The 26,374-nt window shown below is 45.6% G+C and overlaps 1 protein-coding gene across 3 annotated transcripts in view; it reads right to left on the minus strand.

Annotated features, from left to right (window-relative positions):
- The window catches only part of Wdr59 (WD repeat domain 59), a 76,218-nt gene that overhangs the window by 33,973 nt on the left and 15,871 nt on the right, over window positions 1–26,374 (minus strand). For 2 of the 3 annotated variants that reach the window (XM_015992917.3, XM_006974088.4), the window contains exons 3-13: window positions 20,205–20,340; window positions 18,277–18,362; window positions 16,667–16,747; window positions 13,097–13,134; window positions 9,875–9,963; window positions 9,150–9,266; window positions 7,792–7,869; window positions 4,711–4,867; window positions 1,671–1,750; window positions 483–636; window positions 259–383 (exon numbers count right to left, since the gene is read on the minus strand). In XM_015992917.3, coding sequence (XP_015848403.1) covers window positions 259–383; window positions 483–636; window positions 1,671–1,750; window positions 4,711–4,867; window positions 7,792–7,869; window positions 9,150–9,266; window positions 9,875–9,963; window positions 13,097–13,134; window positions 16,667–16,747; window positions 18,277–18,362; window positions 20,205–20,340 — 1,141 coding nt within the window. The remainder of the gene's footprint in view (window positions 1–258; window positions 384–482; window positions 637–1,670; window positions 1,751–4,710; window positions 4,868–7,791; window positions 7,870–9,149; window positions 9,267–9,874; window positions 9,964–13,096; window positions 13,135–16,666; window positions 16,748–18,276; window positions 18,363–20,204; window positions 20,341–26,374) is intronic. The other variant, XM_076572171.1, reaches the window with a different exon arrangement.

A 26,374-nucleotide genomic window follows, 5' to 3' on the forward strand; every position in this document is an offset into this window, starting at 1 on the left:
GGCTGGAGATGCTAGGGAGATGCTACAGCACATGAGCTTCAGAAGTGTCTTTAGAAAACTTAGGAATTAAAACAGAAGGCTGGGCTAGAGAGACGGCTCAGCAGTTAAGCATGCTTACTGCCTTTCCACAGGGCCACAGTTCAGCCTGACACCTGTGTTTGGGCAGCTCACACCTGCCTCTAACTCTAGCTCCGACAGACCCGTCACCCACACTCCCACACATGCCATCCACAAGCCCAGGTCATTACTCCGACTTACCTCCACATTGACATTCCGGATTTGCACATTGATCAAGGAGAATTCCTGCTGCAGAGTCTGAGGCAGGCCTAGTTGGTCCGATTTCCTCTCTTCCAGCAAACTGCTGGGAGGATCTTCCTTTAAGGCTACCAGGAGAGACAGTCAATATTGAAAATGTTTTAGAATATGAGTGAGTCCTGGGGTATCTGCCACGTAACTCTGGAATGCATAGTGGGGCCCCTCACCTAGGACATCAGTTCCATTACCATCTTCTTCTCCGTGGCTTGCGCTGGGCTGGTGATCTGTGTCTTGAGTGTGGAGGGTCTTCTCTGGTTCCGGCAGAAGAGAAATGCTCTCAATGAACTCGTCAACACCATCCAGTATGTCATTGGCACAGAGCTGAAATCAAGGGCAGAGGGTGGGGTGGGAATGTTGTTCAGTGTTAAAGTGCTTACCTAGCATGCACAAGACCCTGGGCTAAAGATAGAGAGTCAGAGAAGTAACAGAAACGGTCACTATGTCAGGCTAAAGAGTTCTGTCTTAAAAAATGGATTCATAAAGGACAGAGATGTGTCAGCTAAGAGCCGGTATAATCAAAATAGATTTTACCCATCACCAACATTCCCTGGTTAAATACAAAGGATAATACACTCTATTACTCTACTCTAGACATTTTCCATCATGATCAGAGTAAAAAATGCTGAGGAAAAAAATCAACTTAAATTCCAAGTCTTAATGGAATTATTCAGCTAACTCACAAGCAAAATTACCATAACCCTAAGCATTTGGACCAAATGGCATGTTCTGGAAAAAACAGATTTAAATAAAAAGTGATAAGATAATAGGACTTAACCAAAATGCTCAGGTGAGTTTAGACTAAGCATTCACCCAGCACTTCCCATCGGTCCTGGAGGAGCTGGTATGAGAAATGCTGTTGGGTATGAAATACCAGTGAGCCATTTTCTCATCATCAAGGGATTCAGCCACTGGACCAAAAGAAGACTGTGCCCTGACTGTTCGGAGCGACATATCAGGTACCCCTTCCATTTACATAGAACCAAACACTCATACATGAAAACACTGGAAGGAGCTGCATAGAGAAGAGGGTGCTGATGGGGGAGAGGGCTACGAACATCTGCAGAGCACACGGGCAGGCTTCCCAAACCACTGGGAAGAGGCAGAAATGAAAAAGCTAAGCCATTTTGTTCACTATGGCACCCATCCTAGGACGAGGGGAAAAACGGAGTCTTTAGCCTTAAAGTGAAGACGACTTTGGTTCTTAAAGACCTCCAAGCCAGTGTGGCATGCACAAGCCACCAGCCCACCACAGACATATGTTAAATGTCAGCCTATATTCTCTAATATCTTGTATCTTTTGGTTGAAGTTCTGGTATATCCACTTATATGTCTCTATAGTAATACTAAGTACATACCCTCTGCATTTGGTAATCCACCCGCCACATCCTCAAGGTCTGATCCCGGGACCACGTGACAAGTTGGTAGTCCTTGGACCCTAGAAATCATCAAATAAAAATCCTAAAACACATCCTCTAGATTTGACATCCATTTTGTTACAGGCAGCAATGGAGTAAGATTCATTCACTCACTCACTCACTCATACATTCATATGTATATATATTCCACAAATTGTGGTGATATAATGTGTACCCTAATAAACTTTGCCTAAAGATCAGAGGACAGAACAAGTCACTAGATTAAACATAGAGGCCAGGCAGTGGTGGCACACACTCTTAATCCTAGCACTCAGGAGGCAGAGATCCATCTGGATCTCTGTGAGTTCAAAGCCACCCTGGACTACATAAGATTGACTCAGTCTAGGAGAGAAACAGAGCCAGGCAGTGGTAACACACACCTTTAATACCAGTACTTGGGAGCCACACGCCTTTAATCCCAGCACTTGAGATCTCATGCCTTTGCTTGGGAAGCACACACGCCTTTAATCCCAGGAAGTAATGGCTGGACGGAGAAAGGTATATAAGGGTGGGGAGACAGGAACTAGGGCTTTTTCAGGCTGAGGAGTTGGTGAGGTAGGAGGTGGTGGCTGTGGCTTGTTCCTTTGTCTCTCTGATGCTTCAGCATTTACTCCAACATCTGGCCCTGGGCTTCTTATTTAAAGACTATTTAACATTCGAGTTACAACAAGTAGTTATTGAACATCTTAGTCTATGGCCGATACGCGCTTAGGCCCCAGAACAGTAGCATGAATAAAATCATCTATCGTTATAGAGCTCACAGTTCCAATGGTGGAAAAAGACGAGCAAATAAATATGTAATAAACTACTGGTGGGGATGAGTAGCGAGAAAAATAACAGCGGAGAAGAGGGCAGACTGCTGAGAACGGGTTTCGGCTGGGACTCCCCGGGAAAGTCCCATGAGAACAGAGACGAAACAAAGTGAAATACTAATTAGCAAATGAGCAGACAGAGAGTGAGGCTAAGACCTAAGGTCACCTAAATCGTCACCTCTGCAAACGCGCTCCCTCCCGAGGAGCTGGGACGAAGGCAATTGTCTGTAAAAATGAACGGTTTTCTATGCAACATTGCATCTCACTGTTCAAAATAATTTTGTAAGGTGATACATCTCCTTATGAAGTAAATAAGCAACCTTTTAGCCCTCTTAATTAGCTGAATCCTATTTTAGATATTGGGTCCAGTCAAAGGGGACGACTCAAAAGAAGTTCAGGGGCCTCATGAAACAGCTTATACACATGAGGACACTTGGGCTAACTGCTGAGCACCTACAGCCTCCTTCAGGGCATCTTCAGACAACACAGAATTTATAAAGTATTTCACTCAATCCCCTCAACTCGTAGATGGGACACTGAGACAACAGACATGATCTGTACAGGGTGACAGGCTACGTGGGCTTTGGCCAAGGGCGAGTGCTCTTCTTCATCAGTCCTGCTCTGTGTCACCACTGCAACCAACAGTTGTCTCCCCGGGTTTTAATACGTCCTGAGGCACACCAACAAGAAAGTAACCTTTCTGGATCATTGTTAAGTTCCACCACCTAGTCTCATGTTCACGGTCATCAACACTCTGACCCTGCGTCTATCCTTTCCACACACCCCTGGCTGTGAGGGAAAGCTAGACCTAACGGCCTTATAAATTCATCTCCTCTACTTGCGCCTTCCATGCCTCTCCCACTCTTCCCAGGAGGCCTTGCTCTCCCACTGACCTCCTTTCGGGCATCTTCTCCCTGCTTTCCCCAACTGCCCATTCCACTCCTTGTCTTGGAAGTAACAAGCCCAGTCCCTGCGGCCTAACTTACGCTACCTAGAGATCTGGCATCTCGTCTCAGCCCACTTTGGAATTTCTCTCTTACTCATCCAACAGCTTCCTTTGTGCCCAGCTAGATGTTTGTGTTTCACACTCCTTTGGTCTTCAGCAACACCCAACCCCTGTGACTGCTGCTTCTCTCCTAGGGATCCTTTCCCTCAGCTACCACAGCCTGGGCCCTCCCCACAGTGAAGACCAAAGCCCAAGCGCAAGGTGGTCCAATGCAAACTAAATGAGAAGACATGGTGGTAAAAATACACCAGAGCAACATTAGCTTGGGAAGAAGGCCAAATTTAAAAAACATCCAGGATAATTCAATTATGGAAGGTTAAAAAAAAAAAAAAAAAAAAAAAAAACCAGACAAATCTAAATTAGCTTTAGGAATTCACAAATTGGTAGTGAAAGACAGGGGCATAGCTCAGTAGCAAGTGTGAGGTCCTAGGTTTGATCTCCAGCAACAATCAATCAATAAACAAACAAAGAGACAAGAAGGAAGGGAGGAGGAGAGGGCAGGAGGAAAACTGCTATTGGTTTGTTTGTTTGTTTGTTTTCAAGGGGAGGGGTGGTTTTGTCTGTTTGTTTTCGAGATAGGGTTTCTTTGTGTATCTGTGTGTCCTGGAACTGGTTTTGTAGACCAGGCTGGCCTCGAACTCAGAGATCCGCCTGCCTCTGCCTCCCGAGCCCTGGGATTAAAGGCGTGAGCCCCTCTGCCCTTCCCAATGCTGTGACCCTTTAATACAGTTCCTCATGTTGGGGTGACCTCCAACCATAAAATTATTTCGTTGTTACTTCATTTAATTTTGCCACTGTTATGAACTGTAATCTAAGTATCTGATCTATAGGATATCTGATAGGATAACCCCAAAGGGGTCACGACCAACAGCATAGGTTGAGAATCGCTGTCTTTGACCCTTGCAATGATTCAACAACAAACCCTCTCGGCCTCTCACAGGAGCAGATCTCCTCCAAGCAGGAGAAATTACAATGGAAGCTGGAGAAGAGAACTAGGGGGAGAGAATGCGACCTACTCCCTTTATCCACCTGTGACTGAACACAGCCCTCCTTGCCCCCTGGCTGCTACAGCCAGCCCTGTTCTCCTCACTAGACCAAACGACTGCTAGCATGTGTTGTCCACCAGAGCTCAGAAGACAAGACAGCCACCTTCCTCACTCACCTTCCTTTTGTCTCCTCCACTGGAACTCCAGGACCACATCATCATGTCCCACAAAGGTGTGAACTGGAGTGTTCAAGTCAAAGACATTCCACAGGAGCAGGCTGTTTTCCCTCCGCAGCTGAGGGACCATCACGGTCACTAATCCGTTGCTGAACGGCTGCAGCCAGAAGGGGAAAGCCGTGATTATTCCACGGAGAATCAGGCAAAAGCAACGCTGGAATTCTTCCTGACTAAAATAAACTATACGACGGACACCAGGCACTGAGGAAGCAGAAGCGGAAGGATTGCCGCAGTCTGCAGCTAGTCTGGTCTACGTATCAAATTCCAGGGTGGGCCAGTCATGACTATAGGAAGAACCTACCTTTTATTTCTTGTTACTTTTTGCCTTTTTCAAGACAGGGTTTCTCTGTGTAGCCCTGGCTATCCTGGAACTCTAGACTAGAGTGGCCTCAAACTCAGAGATCTACCTGCCTCTGTCTCCCAAGTGCTGGGATTAAAGGTATGTGCCATGACCACCAGGACAAGAACCTATCTTTAATTAAAAAGAAAAATTATGGAAGGCTCAAACTCATTTGGGGAAATTTTTCTCAAATACCATAAGCTGTCTACCGCATACAGCCTTCTCTCTGGTAATGGAATGGAACACATCAATGGGAAATAAGGCTGAGCCAAATGTTTGGGTAATATGAGAATCAAAGCTATGTTTTAAGTTTTAATTACTGTGCCTAAGAGATCCATAAAACAAAAAGACCTCTAACCTGTAAGCCCCCGGCCCAAGAACGGGTACTTCCTGCGATGCTGGAGGCTGTTGTTCATATACGAGGACAAGCTACATGTTTTTACTTCTCTAGACAAGTTTGGTTGACCCACAGCTGCACCGGATGTGCCTGATCGTACGTAGGCAGGAAGTATGTCAGGATGTATGCTTGCCCCCAATTGGACGAAGGCAGGAAGTATGTAGCCTTGTGGGTTTGCCTTTATAAGCACCTGGTCAAAGTAGCTTGTGGCCATTTTCTGGGAACCCTGGAATGGACCTGGCCAGAGTCCATCATCCTGTCTAGTATTTAATTAAAGCTTCCTTCAAATTTGGCTCAAAATTGAGGTAGTGGTCTTATTTTCGCCTGGCAGAATTAACAATAACTCTGAAAACCCTACAGTAAGCAAATGGCTCTTTCTATTCCATGTCCTACCTACTCTCTATATGAGTTCCTCCTCAGGAATGAGCATGCAAGGCTCACTGGGAAAATCTGCATGCAGAAAGGTCAGGACACCATCTCCATGAAGTATCACCTTCTCACTGCCTCAGTGTGACACTGAGTAACCCCAGAACTACAAAACGCAGTCTGTCGGGGAGCTGAGGGGCCCATTTGACTTATATCTCGACTCTGTTATTTCAGGGAAAAAGCACAGTTACACAAGAGCACACTTATTTATCTTCTCCTCTCCTCCCAATAACACTCCCCAACTTTCATGTTTATTTTTTTTTTTTTTTTTTTTTTTTTTTTTTGGTTTTCCGAGACAGGGTTTCTCTTGTGTAGCTTTGCGCCTTTCCTGGATCTCACTTGGTAGCCCAGGCTGGCCTCGAACTCACAGAAATCCGCCTGGCTCTGCCTCCCGAGTGCTGGGATTAAAGGCGTGCGCCACCACCGCCCGGCTCATGTTTATTTTTTAAAGCAAACATGAACCCAGAAATGTCAGCTCCTAAGAACAGTGTCTGATTTCTTGGCAAGTGATCCCAGATGCAAAAACAACATAATGTCCAATTATCTTCTTTGCTCCACAAAGTCCCACAATGACAGACTAATGCATAAACGTAGCTTTGTTCATCCCTGAGCTTGCTTTCAAAGTGACATTAAAGGAAATGCATTTATCTCTGACTCACAGCTATCAACGTGGCCCTGGAAAAAATGGTTGGAGGTGGATAACATCCTATTGGTAGCATTCTGTGATTTATAAAGCACATTCATATGCATTCTGTGATTTATAAAGCACATTCATATACATTATTTCAAGTGGAAGGCAGATTGTGATATTCCAAATGCCACAGAATTGTCCACTTTAGTATGGCGAATATTATCGCAATAATGAAAGTGAGGGGCAGGGCTGGAGCAAACAGAAGCAATTAAGAGCTCCTGCTGCTCTTCCAGAGAACATTCCCAACATCCACAGCAGCAGCCCACAACCTCCCATAACTCCTGTAACTCTGATCTGATGCCCTCTTTTAACCTCTGTAGGTACCTGCACTCCCACGGCATACGCACCCATAAATAAAAATAAGAACCGGGCAGTGGTGGCGCACGCCTTTAATCCCAGCACTCAGGAGGCAGAACCAGGCGGATCTCTGTGAGTTCGAGGCCAGCCTGGGCTACAGAGTGAGTTCCAGTAAAGGCACAAAGCTACACAGAGAAAGCCCGTCTCGAAAAACCAAAAAATAAAATAAAATAAATCTTTGAGCTGGAGTGATGGTTCAGCATTTAAAAGCAGTTGCTGCTCTTCCAGAGAACCCAAGTTTCATCCCCAGCACCCATGTTGGCCGACTCATAACTGCCTGTATCCCCAGCTCTCTTCTGGCCTGTATGGGCACCTACATGCACATGGTACCTACTTACACAGACACACACACACACACACACACACACACACACACACACACACACAAATAAACACAAATCCTTAACAAAAAATTTTAAGGTCAGAGTGAAAAATATCCTTCAACTCTGCAAATGAAGAAATTACTGCTTAAAATCAAGTATCTTTTCCACAGCTACAAAAACATTAAATGGTGGAGTTGGACCCCAAACCAGGTCCTCTGAATCTAAAGCCAGGGTTCTTTCTACTGTAGTTCACCGGATTCCTGCCCTGGCCCCGCTTCTCCGTCCTACCCTGTTGATCCACCCTTGGTGAGCAAACATCTTCACCAGCCTACTTCTCTGCGGAACACACAGCTAGCCTTCCAAAGGTAAGAACCTAACACCACTGCTGCATTTACCATACTTCAAACCAAGACAACAGGAGAAAACTGTCTCACAAAGAAAACAAGAAAACGCACGCTTCAGACAAGAGGTAGGGTAGCTCACTCACTGTGTATCTGGCTTTCCAGACAGGCACCTGACAAGGGAGAATATTGAGGTATTTCCGAGGCTGGCGGTAATCCCAGAACTACAAGAAAGAAAGTTGGTGAAATAAATGCCATTTAAAAAAAAAAAAAAAATCAACTATTGAAGTAAGCATTGCCTTCAAACTGATTGCTTTTCGTCCTCCAAAGAAATATTTCAATAGTGTATTTTTAGGTCCACCCCCATAACCATGTACTGTCAGACACATAAAGAACCCTTCCTTTGACATCTATCAACATTACAGCAGGATTTCTAGACTTCACCAGGACCGCACGGGGCAGATCAACCCCCTATTAAATAACCATTGTAGTTCAAAGGTGAAAATAACAGGTTTCAACCCTGCATTACTTTAACATCTAAAAGTAATTTAACAACAGGTAACAGGCCATGACAACTTACTGCTTTTAGACAGACATTTAAAACTTTTTAATCTCACCCAATCTTTACTACAAACACGGCAGGACATTCCTAATCTTTTTTTCAAATGCAGAATGGGTTTCTGTTTCCTGAATTTGGGAGATTAGGAACGGAAACCTACAAAACCTAAAATAAAACAAACAAGTAACTCTGGTACAGAGCCAGGGGATTCACACACCTCCAGACGGAAGTACTTTTAGTCCTTACATAGAAAGGCTTGGACTCGAGTTTAGCTAGCCAAACCAGAAAGATTACAGCTATGCAAATCCAATAAAACCGTATAATAATAATCACCGTGTGCTAAACCAGCTTCTGTGCCCAAGTCCTGACGTGCAGGGCCAGAGACTTGAACACGGTGGGAAGGATGGGGCAGAGTCCACCCTGCCCCGCCACTGCTTTGATCAAGGGCGCATGGCTGGTGTCACAGCGACAGAAAACAGGGGACACACCTTCTCTAGGAAGAGTCAAAGATGACAGGGCTCCTGGACACAAAGCCCAGGCAGGTCCTAATTTAGAGAACACTAACAAAACCCTATCCTGGCCACCCTGATGTCTGAGGCTGGATCTCTCACAGATAGAATCGCATGAGGAACTGACGGCTGGCCACCATGAGCAGACAAACTATAATCCTGGTGGCTTTCACAATCGTGTGGGCTGCTTCTCCTTGATGTTATCTCTGTGTAGACATCTGGTTTCTTTACAACTTCTTCTCAGGTAAACTTGTCTTTCCTAAATGCTTTCTGTCTCTGGCTCTCAGAGGGAGAGAAAATCTGAAGAAATTCAGAAGCTCATCAGTCAGCGGCCGACTCACTCGGCCCCCAGGGAGCATGTCCGGCATACTAGCAAACGGCACTTCCTTCCAAAGTGCTGTGTGCTCCTGCAATGGCCCTGGTGGGGACGACTCACCTTGACAGAGTTATCTTGACTAGAGGTGGCAAGAATGTGCTCGCTGTCTGGGTGCCAGTCCAGGCCATGGATTTTGGAGAGGTGGGCTGCGAGATACTCCACTGCTGTACTGGGTTTCTGCGACACAATGACACCAGGTTTGTTACTTTTGAAAGAACGCATTCTCTGTACAGCAGTCTCTGTACAGTCTCTGTATAGCTAGAGCCTTACTGTCAGCCCCTGGGTTAGGACGTGCTAAGGGGGAGGGGGGAGAATGAAGAACACTGGGTGTGGCAGCACGTGTGTGCAGGCAGAGAGGCAGGTGGCTGCGAGTTCCAGGCCAGCCTGGTCTATACAGTCCTGGTCTACACAGTAAGTTCCAAGCCCGGTAGGGATACACAGTGAGACCCTGTCTCAAAAAAACAAAAAAAACAAAAAAACAACCCACAAAGCCGTATAAGGACGGGGATACCTGATGTGCTCACAGGGAGCAGTAAAATGGGGCTCTGTCTTAGGTCGGGCCAGGCTTACTGTATTAACTACTGATTACAATGTCTTCATTCTCTACCCTCCTTCAACAGCTATTCAGGTGAGAAGAAGCAAATGTCCTCTGGTTACAGTGACAATCTGCCATGCCCCATAGGAGTCTTCAATCCACTGAGACAAGTCCTGGGACTCCATGACACCCTCTAGGGGAAACGAAATACCAACTGCAGGAGAAAGGTCACCGGGGACAGGTCACTCACCCGCTTATCCCATATCCGGACGTCACCATCATGGCTGGTGGCAAGGTAGTTAGCGTTTTTTTTATTCCATTTGACCTGGGAGGCACCGGCTGCAAAGAAAAAAACAGAAGCACGGGAAGAATGCCACAGCCCTCAAGGTTCTCCGAGGCAGAGCGAGGCACGTCCAGGAGAGCTGGACAACGAGCTCTGATTCGGAAGCAGAGAATCCTTCCAGTTTCTAGGGCGGCACCGGCTCCTCCGCCAGTACACACGAACAGAGTTGCAAATAAGTGAGTTAACACACGGGAAGGAGACCACAGTCACCTGTGGAGGAGATCGTTGCTAAGGGGACAGCCGCAGGAGCCGCGAACAGTAGCAGGGATGGGGGGGGGGGGTTGATTGGTAACAGACTTGTCACAAAAATCTGACTCCCAGATGACAGCAGAAAAGCCTCGCTCTGACCCCTCGCACTCTATGTTTCCATTGTTGTTTTTGCACAACTGTCTTAGGGAAACACTGACTCAAGAGTCAGAGGTAACCCAGGGTGGGCAGCACGCCACCCCCATTCTTTTCCTTTTTCTTTTGAGACAAGATCTCACTATGTTATATAGAACAGACTGGCCTTGAACTCACAGAGCTATGCCTGCCTCTGTGCATCACCACACCCAGCCCTACACATCCCTAGTGATGCTCATCCCCTCCCCCCCCCCCCCATCAGCACAGTTAGTTTAGCCACTGCCACTGTGCTCAGAGATCAGGGAGACATCAACTGGCCTGGAGCTCACCAATCAGCCCCAGGGGTTCCTGTCTCTTCCTCCCTAGATCTGGGATTACATCCCACACAATATTCCGTACCAGGCTTTTTTTTTTTTTTTTTTTTAAACTTTATTTTATTTTACAATACCACTCAGTTCTACATATCAGCCACGGGTTCCCCTATTCTCCTCCCTCCCACCCCCTCCCCTTACCCCCAGCCCACCCCCCATTCCCACCTCCTCCAGGGCAAATCCTCCCCCCCCTACACCACCCCCACCCCCGACTGCGATCAACCTGGTAGACTCAGTTCAGGCAGGTCCAGTCCCTTCCTCCCAGATTGAGCCAAGTGTCCCTGCATAAGCTCCAGGTTTCAAACAGCCAACTCATGCAATGAACACAGGACTCGGTCCCACTGCCTAGGTGCCTCCCAAACTGATCAAGCCAATCAACTGTCTCACCTATTCAGAGGGCCTGATCCAGCTGGGGGCCCCTCAGCCTTTGGTTCATAGTTCATATGTTTCCATTCGTTTGGCTATTTTTTTTTTTCAATAATTGAGTAAAACCGAAATTTATTATAAGCCACAGTCGTCCTAGGGACCTCCATGCTATATATATGGCCTCCATGGTTCTATGGGTTGTGGTCTGATTGTTCTTTATTTTATATCTAGAATCCACTTATGAGTGAGTACATACCATGACTGTCTTTCTGGGTTTGGGTTACCTCACTCAGGATGATTTTTTCTAGTTCCATCCATTTGCCTGCAAATTTCATGCTTTCATTATTTTTCTCTGCTGAGTAGTACTCCATTGTGTATATGTACCACATTTTTATAATCCTATACGATAAAGCAACCTTTGGAGGCATCACCATCCCTGACCTCAAACTCTACTATAGAGCTATAGTAATAAAAACAGCTTGGTACTGGTATAAAAACCGACATACGGACCAATGGAATCAAATTGAAGACCCTGACATTAATCCATGCACATATGAACACTTGGTTTTTGACAAAGGAGCCAAAACTATACAATGGAGAAAAGAAAGTATCTTTTTTCCATTGTATAGTTGAAAATGGTGCTGGCATAACTGGATCTCAATATGTAAAAGATTACAAATAGATCCATATCTGTCACCATGCACAAAACTCAAGTCCAAGTGGATCAAAGACCTGAACATAAATCCAGTTACACTAAACTTAACAGAAAAGAAAGTAGGAAGCACTCTTGAACGCATTGGCATTCTTTAGGAGACCATTTCCTAAATAAAACACTGACAGCACAGACCCTGAGCACAACAATTAATAAATGGGACCTCTCAAAACTGAGAAGCTTTTGCAGGGCAAAAGACACAGTCAATAAGACAAAAAGACAGCCAACAGAATGGGAAAAGATCTTCACCAACCCCACATCTGACAGAGGATTGATCTCCACAGTATATAAAGAACTCAAGAAACTAGACATCAAAATACTGAACAGTCCAGTTAAAAAATGGGCTAAAGAGCTAAACAGAGAATTCACAAAACAAGAACTACAAATGGCTGAAAGACATTTAAAGAAATGCTCAACATCCTTAATCATCAGAGAAATGCAAATCAAAACGACTCTGAGATACCACCTTACACCTGTCATAATGGCTACAATCAAAAACACCAATGACAGTCAATGTTGGAGAGGATGTGGAGCAAAGGGAACACTCCTCCACTGTTGGTGGGAATGTATACTTGTACAACCACTGTGGAAATCAGTATGGCGGTTTCTCAGAAAATTAGGAATCGAACTACCTCAAGACCCAGCCATCTCACTCTTGGGCATATACCCAAGGAATGCTGATTCATACCATAAAGATCATGCTCAGCTATGTTCATAGCAGCACTATTTGTAATAGCCAGAACCTGGAAACAACCTAGATGCCCATCAACGGAAGAATGGATGAAAAAAATGTGGTACACGTACCAGGCTTATTTTACATGCGTTCTAGGGACCAAACTGGGGTGCCATGCTTGGAAGGCAAGCACATTGCCAAATTAGGCATCTCTCCAGCCCTCAGAGATTGTGTGTGTGTGTGTGTGTGTGTGTGTGTGAGAGAGAGAGAGAGAGAGAGAGAGAGAGAGAGAGAGAGAGGGAGGAAGGGAGGGAGGGAGAGAGGAGAGAGAGAGAAGAGAGACAAAGACAGAGACAGAGAGCAAACACATAATAAAATATTTGAAGAAGTAATATAATATCCAGATTTTGCTTCAAAATAATCACAAAGGGAACGACGGTAAAGCAGACTGGATATATGATGACAATTACTGATGCTAATAGAACAATACTGCAGATAACCTAAAACCAGGGTTAGTGTAGGACTCAGCCTGAAGTAAGCATCTCGGAACATGGGACTTAGAATTCCACCCAGCCATGATGGAGCATGGGCTGTGAGTAGTCAGAGTCGTGAGCAGGATGAGTGAGAAGGGACTGAGGAAGACAAGTCGGGGTGGACATACTCACCTACAGCGGACAGCGCAACAGTAGGTTTTCTCGTGTCTCTGAAACAGAAAAAGTCGAAAGTCAAACACTGCCTGCTTCACTGTATACCAACAGCCAGATAGTGCCACTCGCCCTTTGCTTACATTTCTCTCTCTCCTCTAGGAGAATTTGGAATTAACATTGTTTTAAGGACCTTTAAAAAAAAAAAAACAATAAAGATAGCTGGGTGGTGGTGGCATACCCGTCTAATCTCAGCACTCAGGAGACAGAGGCAGGCGGTCTCTGAGTTCTAGGCCAGTTTGGTCTACAGAGCGAGTTCCAGGACAGTCAAGGCAACACAGAGAAACCCTATCTCAAAAAAAAGAATCAGAATCTCTCAATGTTGTCATTATTCCTAGCCACAACAAGGCACAGTCACAGTATAATGCTGCAGGACCTTCCCAGTGTTTAAAAACTACTATGGGAGCTAGGGGTATACCTTAGTGGTCAAGTACTTACTAACATGGAAAAGGCCCTGAGTTCAAAAAAGAAAATGCCAGGCATAGTAGCATTTGCCTATAATCTCAGTACGCCAAGGGCTGAACCAACAGGATTGTAAACTCAAGACTAACCTGGGCTACATACCAAGACACTATGTCAAAAAACTAAATAAAAGGCGGGGCATGACAGTTCACCCATGGCTCACACTTGACATCCCACATCCCACAGGCTGAAGCAGGAGGGCTGCCACAGCTGGAGGCCAATCAGGCCCCGTCTCAAAAGCAGAACAAAAGTGGACATAAAGGCTCATGTCTGTAATCAGAGCACACACAGTGACTTTGAGGCCAGCCTCAGCCACATGAAATCCTGTGCTGGGGGCAGGGATACAAACTACCCTGAACATTCCCCATAGCTATGAGACAGAAGCAATAGATAACAAAAGACTGATATTTTTATCAAATGGAGTATTGTCCATCTTAAAAAGGAAGAAAACTCTGACATACTACGCATTCAGAGATAAACCTTGAGAACCTATGCTAAGTGAAACAGCCAACCACAAAAAGGTAAGAACTGTAAACACTATCTTTTCTTATACGAGATAGCTGAAGTGCTCAGATTCATTAAAAACGGAGTGGAACTGTTGTGGAATATTACTTTAACTATGTAAAGGTGGGTCACATTTGTTTAAGCAAAGATGTGTTACATTTGCTTATGCTGTATTTGCTTAATGATGTAAAGGTGTGTTGCTGTTTTACCTTGCCTGCCTAAGGCACCGGATTGGTCTAATGAAAAGCTGAATGGTCAATAGCTGGGCAGTAGAGGGACAGGCGGGGCTGAGGGGCAGAGAGAATAAGTAGGAGGAGAAATCTAGGCTTGAGAGAAGGAAACTAGAGGAGAGAAAGCGGGAGATACCCGGGGCCGGCCGGCCAGTCAGCCAGCTACGTGAGTAAGACATACAGAAGGAAAGAAAGGTAAAAAACCCTCAGGCAAAACATAGATGAAGAGAAACATTAATTTAAGTAATAAGAGCTAGCAAGAAGTGAGCCTAAGCTAAGACTGAGAGCATTCATAACTAATAAGTCTCTGTGTCATGATTTGAGAGCTGGTTGGCTGCCCAAAGAAAGCCTGCTACATGCAATTGCAGTTGATGAGAGCTGAGTGCACAGTTCCAAGCGCGGGAAGGAATGGAGAGTTGTTTAATGTGTGAAGTTTAGGATCTGCAAGAGAAACCTTTGGAGACAAACTGCAGAATAATGTAAATGTACTGAGCATGGTTTAGCAGCAGATTCAAAAAATGGCTATGATGACAAATTTTGTTATATGTCAACACAATTTTAATAAGGAATTGTGTGATATTTTGATTGTGTTCTGACAGGTAAGGCTTGCTTGGAGTCAGAGGGTGGAGCTAGCCACTAGCTAACCATAGAGGTTTGGAGGACTGTAGAGAGAGGAGACAGGAAGTGGCCTGAGAGAGGCTCTCAGCCCTTTCGGTCGAAGGAACTGGAGAGGTAGGAAGCAACTGTGGCTGCTCCCCTGCTTCTCTGATCTTCCAGGTTTTCACCCTGATACCTGACTCCTGGTTTTTTACTGATAAGATTAATTAGAATAACACTTCAAGGAATCATTACTGTTGATACAAAGAAGAACAACAGCTGACCACCAAGTCAGGGGGAAACTTCTTCCACAGAGACAGAGGGGAGAACCAGGCGGCTCCCTGGGGCGGAGGAGGCTTACTCTTTAGAGTTCCTTAAGCTTCCCGCATTGACATTCCCTTTTTGCCTGAGAAATTCTCATGCAACCCTAGGGTTCACAGGTTTATAAAACAGGTGTAAAATCAAAACACCTCAGATTCATTCTGTGTGTGATTCTGGATTAATTTTTAGGTCACTGAATGTTCAGCAATCTTTTCTTGTTGCCAAATGTTTTAAGACCCCTGAATTCGGTGTGACTTAAATATTTGAGGAAAGAATGTCTCCTCCCACCCCCCCATTTTTTGAGACAGGGTTTCTCTGTGTAGCCTTGGCTCTCCTGGAACTCACTCTATAAACCAAGCTGGCCTCAAACTCAGAGATCCCCCTGCCTCCGCCTGCCAAGTACTGGGATTAAAGGCATGCACCAATATGCCCGGCTAATTCAGTGTCTTCAAATGATGGAAATACATGTTGTCTGTAAATGAGGGGTGCAGTTCCCTGAGGACATTTTATTTGCTGAAGAGCTCTCCTCTTCACTTCTGGATTCCATGCTTCCCCTCAGATGTTAGACCTTAGACTCATAGGCTCCAAGGGCTGGTCTGCAGGTAACATGGCCGTACTTGGTCAGGCCAGGCACACATACCTTACTTCCTCAGAACACTTCTGCTAGTCTAACTAGTCTGTTCCCCTTCCATCTCTGGCAGGGTAAAACAACCCAAAGTTACTGCCACGAGGGAGGCAGTGGCCTGCCACAAGGGGGCCTCCAATACAGTAGCGTCTGCAGACCGCCCCCTCAGAATGGCTAGCTCTAACTATCACTAAAAGCAGCACTGTTCTTAGGCAAGCCAGACCTCAGGCTGGGAGCTCCTTTAACCTTACTTTATGAGGTGCACCCCTGTGTGGAGGCCATTAGCCCCTTTGACAGAGCCAGTAAGAGCTAAGCGGAGGTCTTAGCAGCTCATCATGTGCCACCTGAGCAGACCAGCTCGCCTTGCAAAGGCCAGCATCTGTGCAGCTTTGCCGCAGGGATTCTCTGGCCTCTGAGGACTGCTTGGCAGAACCCTGACAAGCCGGAAGAGCTGGGGAATTCAGACTTCTGGGGGCAGCCGTCAGCTGTGACTGCAGTACTCTGCTTCCCAGGCCCTCGGTGGGAAGGAAGGAGTTTCCCAGCAGAGACTGACGTTCCCCGGGAAGACTAAGCTCTACAGTGGCGCCCAGGGAAGACGTGCCTGCTTTTCACAGCCTTCCAGATCTGCCTGTCTTCATCCCTGGCAGCTCTTCTCTCACCTCTTACTATCTAAACCTGCTCTCAGATCCTGGTCTCGGGATCTGATCCACAGGAACCAAACTAAGACACTTAACCTCTAACAGTTTCCGACTGTCCACCAACTGAGTGGTGATGCCGCGTCGCTGTTCTTACTTGATATCCCAGATGTAGATGTAGGTGTCCACAGAGCTGGTAACCAGGAGATCTGGCTCAAACACTGCCCAGTCCAAGTCACTGGCAGAAAGAAAATAAAAAGAACACAGACAGACAGAGCTTCAAGGTCTGGTTCCAACACACTGACAAATCCACTCTCTGGTGGCTCCACGCTGTCTTCACAGTGTGCTTCCTAACATGACTCAGGGCGAGGCACGAAGGTTCTTTGCAGGTGAACAAGAGTTAACTGAGCTCAGAAGGAAACCCAGGTCCTGCCACCCAGAATTGCCAGCCATAATCCTGCCCGCTCCCGAGAAGTAATGGGCATTTCAACTTAAAACATGCACGGCCACAGACGGCACAGAGGGGCAGAAAGGTTCTGCGGGGCCTGCCCTTCAGCTCAGAGAAGCATAGCTTTCCCTCTCTCTCCCTATCCCTCCCCCCTTTGTTTGGTTTTGTTTTTCAAGGCAGGGTTTCTCTATATAACAGTCCTACCTGTCCTGGAACTTGCTTTTTTAGACCAGGCTGGCCTTGAACTCAGTGATCTTCCTGCCTCTGCCTCCCGAGTGCTGGGATTAAAGGCGTGCGTCACCACCACACCAGCTTCTTCTATCTCTTTCTAGGCCTGCTTTCCCTAAGACTTTCTCTAAAGGTCCCCTCCTCTCTACAGGTGACTGACGCTCTGTGCAGGTTTAATTCAAACAGCACGGCCTTTTCTTTTTCCCTTCTCCACCTTCTTCTAGGTGGTGGTGAGAGCTATAGCTTACCACCCTGGAGTTGTCTTTAACTCTTAAATTGCCCTAAAGCTTTAAAAACAACAACAAACAAGACATAAGCTCCTAATCTCTCCTAAGAAACAAAATGTACAGGAGCCCAACTCTTCCTCTCCCAACTCTCTTCCTCTTCCTACTCTCTGAATAAACAGACAAAACAAAGAGGAACACACAAAGCTATCTCTGAATTATCAACCACGGGAGCCTTGGGTAAACCCTCGGAAGCAGGGGCAACTCATCTCCTGCTGTTACCCTCAGTTCTAGGAAAGGCAGTGCTCCACGGACATTCTGCACACACCAGTATCTCACCTTTCCTGTTACTTCCAGGCCATCTTCCCCAAGCCTCTGCTCCCTGCTACTACTCTCCAGGAAGAGGAAATGGTGACCCAGAGGAAAGGAGGATCAAGGAACACTCTGGAAGGCCTCATGTGGGGGGCAACTATGTGAAGCAAGAGTTCCGGGAGACAATCCACAGCTGCTGCCCGGTGTGTCCCGGTGTGTCCCTGCACTCCTGGCCACTAAGGACCCTGAATAAGGAGATTCTGTTGTCTAACAACCTCTCCTTCCTGCAGCAAAAATCAGCCCTGGCCCTGTACTTTGGACGGGGCTGTAGCCGAGTCTTCTGGGATTCAGGTTATGCTTCCTAAACTTTAACAGGCTGTTCTCCAGGGTATTTTCACTTCCAGGCATTTGCCTTGAAGACTGAGGCCCTGTTGGCTACTCGGGGCAAATGCAACACAGCAGGTCAAGCATGTGAAATGGATGGCATCTTCCCTCATCAAAGGACTGTGAGACAAAGTGCGCCAGGCCAGGAAGCTACCCCGGGGCAATGCCTACCTGATCACTCGAGTGTGGCCCTGTAACGTCGTACCAACTTCTCCGCTGCCATCTCTCCACTTATAGAGATCGACCCGTTGGTTACTCTGCAAAGCAGCAAGAATGAGAAGGCCGTGAGTGGTGCAGCCATGCTGGAATAGACGCTCTCACCTCAACTGCCCAACGTGAAGAAGAGGACGCCATATAGAAGCCAACTTGTGTGCCAGAGATTCCACAGGGTAAACAAAACAAACTTCAAGTCCAGGAAGTGCTGTAGTGAAGGTCAGTCAGCACAGTGGTTACCACACAAACATAAGGACCTGAATTCGATGCCCAACGCCCACATGAAAAGCTGGGTGCAGAACCTCTGTGCTGGGGAAGTGGAGAAAAGAGAATCCCTGAGGGGTTACTGGCCACTCAGTCTAGCCAAATTAATGAGCTCCAGGTTCAGTGAGAGACCCTGTCTCTAAAAATGAGGTGGAAAATGGTCAAGGAAGACATCCCACACTGACCTCTGGCCTCTACATGTATGTAGACACACATGAAATCGTGTACACACACACACACACATATCCACATGTACATACACAAATAATGATAATCATAAAGGGACAAGCATGGAAATCTACAGTTGCTCTAGAGCAGCAGTTCTCAACCTGTGGATTTGCGACCCCTTTGGGGATCGAATGACCCTTTCACAGGGGTCACCTAAGACCACTGGAAAACACAGATACTTACATTATGATTCATAACAGGAGCAAAATCACAGTTATGAAGTAGCAACGAAAATAATCTTATGGTTGGGGTCACCACAACATGAGGAACTGTATTAAAGGGTCACAACATTTCGAAGTTTGAGAACCACTGCTCTAGAGAAAATGATGACAAAGAATCTGGAGAAAGACACCAGAGATGACATAGTCCAAAATCTTTTGAGGTGTGTAAGGTTCTCGGAAAAGAAAAGGAAGCTAGGTGTAAACCCTGGGGAATTCACACATAAATGGACACTGGAAATCTACAGAGCTTAAGCAATCTAATGAACTCCAATTAGGAAAGCATCCTACCCTTGGAATGGATAAAGTAGTTTTGTTTTACTTTATTTTTAACCATCTGCATGTGTGGGAGGGGGTATATGCCTATGAGTGCAGGTGCCTTCACAGGCCAGGAAAGGCCAGGGTCCCTGGAGTTAGAGGTGCCGACAGCTGGGAGCCACGCAAGGTGGGTGCCGGGAACTGAACTCAGGGCCTCTGCAAGGGCCGTTCCTGCTCTTAACCATTGAGAACCATCTCTCCAGCCGATGGATGAGGTGTTTGACCCCTCTAAAAGCAAAGAAAGCCAGCTCCAGACCAGCTCACATTCCTCTCCTCAGAGTATCTTTCTGATCATCTGCCACACAGCCCCTAGCTAGTCAGATTATCACTGAGGAAGGTAACTCACTACACACAGAAACGAAGGCATCTACTTGCTTCCCTTAAAAAAAAAATCTAGATTCAATCCCTAGAAATAAATACAAAGCCTGACACAGACTAGGGGCCAGCAAATTAACTATACATATACACACATAAAAACCTCTAAGACACCTTATCTCTTTTTTCAGAAACAGGCAAACCTCCCTTTCCTAAGATTTATTTTTATTAAACGTGTATGAGTGTTTGCCTTCATGTATATCTGTGCAGCATATGCATGGTGCCCATGGAGGCTAGATGAGGGTGTCAGATATCCTAGAACCCAAGTCACTGACAGTTATGGTTGTGAGCCACCATGTAGGTACTGGGAATCAAACCCAGGTCCTCTGGAAGATCATCCATCCAGTAAGCCATTCGCCAGCCTCACAAACCTCTTTTTTTTTAAACTGAGCAATGAAGATTACATTCTCTTCTCTGTGCAGGACAAAGCCTTGCCTTAATGACACATTTTAAAAAAAGACAACACCACGTAAATGAACTCACCGAAGCTGCAAAATAGTGTGCGAAGCTGTCATGAGGATTCCACTGCACAGCTCCGATGTCCCATTTGCTCTGGCGGGAGATTTTGCGGTGACCTTCAAAAGGGGCATCTAGATTGACGATGTACAGGAATCTTCGGCTAGAACAACATCAGCATTATAGCAATACAGCAACGTAAGAACACGCACGTTATGACAGAAAAGCACATGCCGAACTGCAGGCAGTCTGCAGGCAGTGCTCCAAACACTCTCAGATGCACATGACAATGATCTACTCTGAAAGGCATACCAATGACAAGTGTAACCCAAGCTGACAGTTAAGCAAGGGGGAAACAGTATCTCCGTGAGAGCTACTTCCGTATTTGGCCTTCACTACCCATATCCACTCATGAGAGAGTGTCTGCTCCCTCTGGATTCAGCTCCAACCTGCTCCTCTCCCAGTCTTTCCCAGTGCCCCAGCTAGGTTTGATTCCGGCTCCATGTTAATCCCACTGCAAGGTCTACATTTCAACTGTGTTTTCTCTACAAGAAGGCTCTCCAAGGTTAAGGCTCTTGTCTCAATTCACCTGCCTATCTGGAAACAACACCAGGTCTAGAATATCTTTTAAAGCCCAATATCACCAGGCACAGAGCTTTACACTCAATAAATGTGTTAAACACACTTATTACTGGGTCAAAATCCTGCAGAAAAATCTCAAATTCCTCTGCAAGTCTACTAGTCAGAAACAAAACCAGATCCATCAGGAAGTGAACTAACGACCCAAGAAAAAAGAGCAATCAAAGTAGCATAGGAAGGCTGTCATAGTAAGTTTAAAGTGTCAATCAATATAAAGAATCTGAAATAAAGAATGCTTTGTATTTTTTTAGGAAAGAAATTACTGCTGGTCTGTGAATTAACATCCCTGTAGTAATCCGGCATTGATTTTTAATTAGAGAACATGCTAAACCTCTGGGTATCAATGAGGACCAATGAGCTCAAGAAAGAAAGATTAACAGTCCCTGCTTGGAAAGATCAGACTTCTAGAGAGTAGCGGAAACTCTAAAGAGGGACAATGGCTAAGGGAGAAGGCGGCTAACACAGGGAAGGTGGAATTTCACAGACCTTCTGGAACGTCTAAGAGAGTTAATGCAGAACGAAGATCTAGAGGCAAAGGAATCAGGTACTCTTGGAGCAGAAAGATGGCACCTTCCCATTAGGAGGAAAATCAGTCCAGACTACGAGCTTCATCCATGAGCTGTTCATCCATTACTGGGGAGCTCGGACACAGTGCAGACGATGGAGAACAGCAGAAAGGGGACTCTTGAGGACAGACACCAGTGACTCAACGTGTTTCTCTTCATTCCCAACTCCCAAAGCCCTTCCAAAATACAGTTTAAAAAAAAAAAAAAAGACAGGAAGCCACTCGGCAAAGAAAACTGGAGGAGAAATGAAAGCGCATATGGACAAATGGTAACTGATAATGAGTAACAGCAGATGATAAGCCCAGGCGCTGAAGGCAGGAAGTGTCTCAGCAGCAAGCTGATTTGAGGTGCAGGACCCAGTGGCACCTTCTCTAGGCAAAGAGGGCTGGAAGGCAAAGCAGAACAAAACAAGACTGTCTGAAAGCATGGGAATGGCTGGCTATCCCAATCACTCTTTACTCTTTTTTTTTCCAAGATTTTTTGGGGGGAGGAGGGTGTGGAACTGTGCCCACAACTGGAGGCATAAGAAGAGTCCCCCTTTCTAGCACTCTGTCTATTCCTTTGATTTCAAACAGCAATTCAAAGCCTTTCAAAGTTGTTGAAAATTAAGAAAATCTAACAGAGGGCTGGAGAGATGGGCCAGTAGTTACGAGCGTTGGTGCTCTTGCAGAAGACATGGGTTCAGTTTCCAACACCCACACAATGGCTCACAACTGCCTGTAACTACAGCTTTGGGGAACCTGACACCCAGTTCTGGACACTCAGGGCACCAGACACATGCATAGTGCAAACATATAAATTCAGGAAAACTCACAATTTCTTTCATCTTAAAACCCCACCTGCTGCTCTTGCAGAGGATCCGGGTTTAGTTCCCCACGCCTACATCAGGACTCACAACCACCTCTAACTCCAGTTCCAGGGGATCAAGTGACCTCTGGCTGCTGTGAGCGCCTACACACACCACGCCATAAATTCATGCAGGGACACACATAAAAACAAATAAACAATAAAGAAATAAATCTCAGGCTGGAGAGATGGCTCAGAGGTTAAGAGCACTGACTGCTCTTCCAGAGGTCCTGAGTTCAATTCCTAGCAACCACATGGTGGCTCACAACCATCTATAATGAGAACTGGTGCCCTCTTCTGGCCTGCAGGCATACATGCTGTATACATAATAAATAAATCTTTAAAAATAAAATAAAATAAAGAAATAAATCTCAAAGGACAATCTAATGAAATGAAATAAAAAAGAAAAAGGCCAGAAAAGAATCCACTTAGGAGAATTAACACTAACAACTACAGAAACAAAGAAAGAGGAAAGAGAAAATACAGGGGAGAAAATTATCAAGGATATAAGGCAGGAAAAGCTTCCCAAACAAAAAAATATATAATTCAGACTGGAAGGGCCTTCTAACATGCTAAAAAATACTATAATGTAATCAGAATGGTGACTTCATAAACATATATGTTTGTAAATTTATTTGAGCTATTCACTTCATATTAGTATAGTACATATATCTCACTACATATATTTTAAAATTCTTTTTTTCCTTTCATTGAAAGTAGATTTTTGCCGGGTGGCGGTTGTGCATGCCTTTAATCCCAGCACTCGGGAGGCAGAGCCAGGCAGATCTCTGTGAGTTTGAGGCCAGCCTGGTCTACTGAGCGAGATCCAGGACAGGCACCAAAACTATACAGAGAAACTCTCTCAAAAAACGAAAAACAAAACAAAAAAAGAAGAAGGTAGATTCTTTTCTCATACAATATATCCTGATTATAGTTTCCCCTCCCTCTACTCCTACCCAGTTCCTTCCCACCTCCCTTTCTCTCATTAGAAAAGAACAAGCTTCTAAGAGATAACACAATAAACATGACAAAATACATTAAGATGAAGCAAAAGCTGTCATATTGAAGTTGGACACAGCAATCCAACAGGAGGAAGAGTCCCAAGAGCTGGCATGGCAGTCAGAGACCTATTGTTGGAGGGGTTGCTCTTTTGGGGGGCCCGCCACCCAGCTCCCAAATAAATCACACACGGAGGCTTATTCTTAATTACAAATGCCAGCCTTAGCCTGGCTTAGTTTCTAGCCAGTTTTCCTTATCTAGTCTACCTTTTGCCTCTGGGCTTTTCCTGTTCTCTTACTTCTGTAAATCTTATTTTTTTTTTAAAGATTTATTTATTTATTTATTTATTTACTTATTTATTTATTTATTATGTACACAATGTTCTGCCTACATGAGTGCTTGCAGGCCAGAAGAGGGCACCAGATCTCATTACAGATGGTTGTGAGCCACCATGTGGTTGCTGGGAATTGAAATCAGGACAGCCAGTGCTCAGCCGCTGAGCAATCTCTCCAGGCCCTGTAAATCTTATTCTTACTCCATTGCTGGTTGTGTAGCAGGGTGGCTGGCCCCTGGTGTCCCCCTCCTTCTCTGGCTTCTCTTTTTCAATAATAACTCTCTTCTCAGAGTTCTCCTATTTATACTCTCTGCCTGCCAGCCCCATCTATCCTTTCTCTTGCCTCACTATTGGCCGTTCAGCTTTTTATTGGATCCATCAGGTATGTTAGACAGGCACAGTAACACAGCTTCACAGAGTTAAGCAAATGCAACATAAACAAAAGTAACACACCTTAGAATAATATTCTACTACAGAGACCCACCCATTCTCATAGTCAGAAGTACCATAAAAATCCTCAGCTGAAAGCTATAATATATATGCAGAGGACCTGGTGCAGACCCATGTAGGCTCTGTGCTTGCTGCTTCAGTCTCTGTGAGTTATCTGAGCCTTTCTTAGTTAATTCAAAGAGCATTTTATATGAAAATGAAATGGAGCCCTTCAAATTTGGGCTGGAAATAATATAAGCATGTACATGCTGAAAAACACAATAAGGCATTAGCACATGTATGATTTCCAGTCACATAATTCCAATTCTCTAGAACATTAAGTATGATACTCTTCAAACCAGCAAATGTGGGAAAAATCTAACATTGAGAGTGCCTAAGAGTATCTTATGGGTCATTAGTATTGCTACATGATACAGAGTATTTCTATCCCTCTATTTACTTGGATAAAACAGTATCAACTGGGGAAATAGCTTAGGGGGTAAAGTATTTGCTGTGTGATTATGAGGACCTGAATATGATCCCCAGAACCCACGTGAAAAAGGCTGGGCATGGTGCAGATGCTGTAATTTCAGTGCGGGGTGGGTAGAGGAGACAGGTGGATCTCTGGACCTTGCTGCCCAACTAGCCTTGTGTACTCTGAGTCCCAGCCCATCAAGAATCCCTGTCTCAAAACTGAACAAACAAGGTAGTCCATGCGTGAGGAATGACACCTGAGGTTATTCTCCAGCCTAAAGATAGGATTTTAGCTGGGCGGTGGTGGCACACGCCTTTAATCCCAGCACTCAGGAGGCAGAGGAAGGCGGATCTCTGTGAGTTCAAGACCAGCCTAGGCTACAGAGTGAGTTTCAGGACAGGCTCCAAAGCTACACAGAGAAACCCTATCTTGAAAAAACAAACAAACAAACAAGATAGAATTTTAAAGTTTTGTTTTTTTTTTTTGGTTTTTCAAGACAGGGTTTCTCTGTGTAGCTTTGCGCCTTTCCTGGCTCACTTGGTAGTCCAGGCTGGCCTCGAACTCACAGAGATCCGCCTGGCTCTGCCTCCCAAGTGCTGGGATTAAAGGCATGTGCCACCACCACCCGGCAGAATTTTAAAGGTTTTAATGAGACAAATGCAATATATGTGAAGAATCTAGAATTACTACACAACTGTGACTCAGAAGGCTGAACAAGAGGATTACCAGTCCAAAGCCAGCCTGCACAACTTAGCAGGACACTGTAAGAAACGTTTTAAGAAACTACAGGGGGTGGGGGTGGATGAGAATGCAGCTCAATAGTAGAGTACTTGGCTGGCCTGTGTGAGGCCTTGGGTTCAGTCCCCAGGACTTCAGGGGGTGGGACTCAAAGAACCCCAAATGTCAACGCTTAACAACTGTTACACACAGTGTAACAGTGGGAAGTCGAGGGATATCGGACAGGTGTAACCTGCGACCTGCGGAGCACCTGGTCAAAGTGCCAGGTCCTCACCTTCAGTTGTCAGAAGTCAGCTTACAATGTCTGTGATGGGCACAGCCAGATCTAGCAGTGTATTTGGAAATCGAAGACAATGAACCAGAAGGGCTAAAAGATCGTCAAGAACGTGCTCCTGGACAGGAGATCCAAGATGGAAACGCTGAGGGAGGCAGGCACTGCTGCTCCACACACAGGCTTGGCAGCACGACTCAATTCTAGGCGTTACTCATGTACACACACTTCCTCAAGACCACCATACTGAGCCGGGCGGCGGTGGCACACGCCTTTGATCCTAGCACTCGGGAGGCAGAGGCAGGCGGATCTCTGTGAGTTCGAGGCCAGCCTGGTCTACAGAGTGAGATCCAGGAATGGTGCAAAACTACACAGAGAAACCCTCTCGAAAAACTAAAAAAAAAAAAAAAACCAATACTGGTGAGGGTGGGTGGGAGGTGGGGGTGGGGTGGTGCACACCTTTAATCACAGCACTCGGGAGGCAGAGGCAGGCGGATCTCTGAGTTTGATGCCAGTCTGATCTACAGAGTGAGTTCCAGGACAGTCAGGGCTACACAGAGAAACTCTGTCTCAGGAAAAAATAATAATAATTAATTAATTAATTTTAAAAAAGAACACAATACTGCAAAGAGTAAGCAGGCAATTAATGATGTCATACACCACAAACCACTGACCTGTATATTCTGAGTAAGTGAACTGTATGATGTGTTGATTATATCCTAACAAAGCTGTAAGAATGCTTGTTTTAATTATTCATCTATGTGTGTGTTGGGGTGCACATATATGAGATCAACATTGGCTATCTCCTTCAACTGTTCCCTTCCTTCTTGTGGGGGGGGGCATCCCACCCCCACATTCCCCCAGAGTACTTTTAGTAGAAGCAGCAGGAAATATTAGATA

This window comes from Peromyscus maniculatus, chromosome 5 (assembly GCF_049852395.1).
Source record: "Peromyscus maniculatus bairdii isolate BWxNUB_F1_BW_parent chromosome 5, HU_Pman_BW_mat_3.1, whole genome shotgun sequence".
Classification (NCBI taxonomy): domain Eukaryota; kingdom Metazoa; phylum Chordata; class Mammalia; order Rodentia; family Cricetidae; genus Peromyscus; species Peromyscus maniculatus.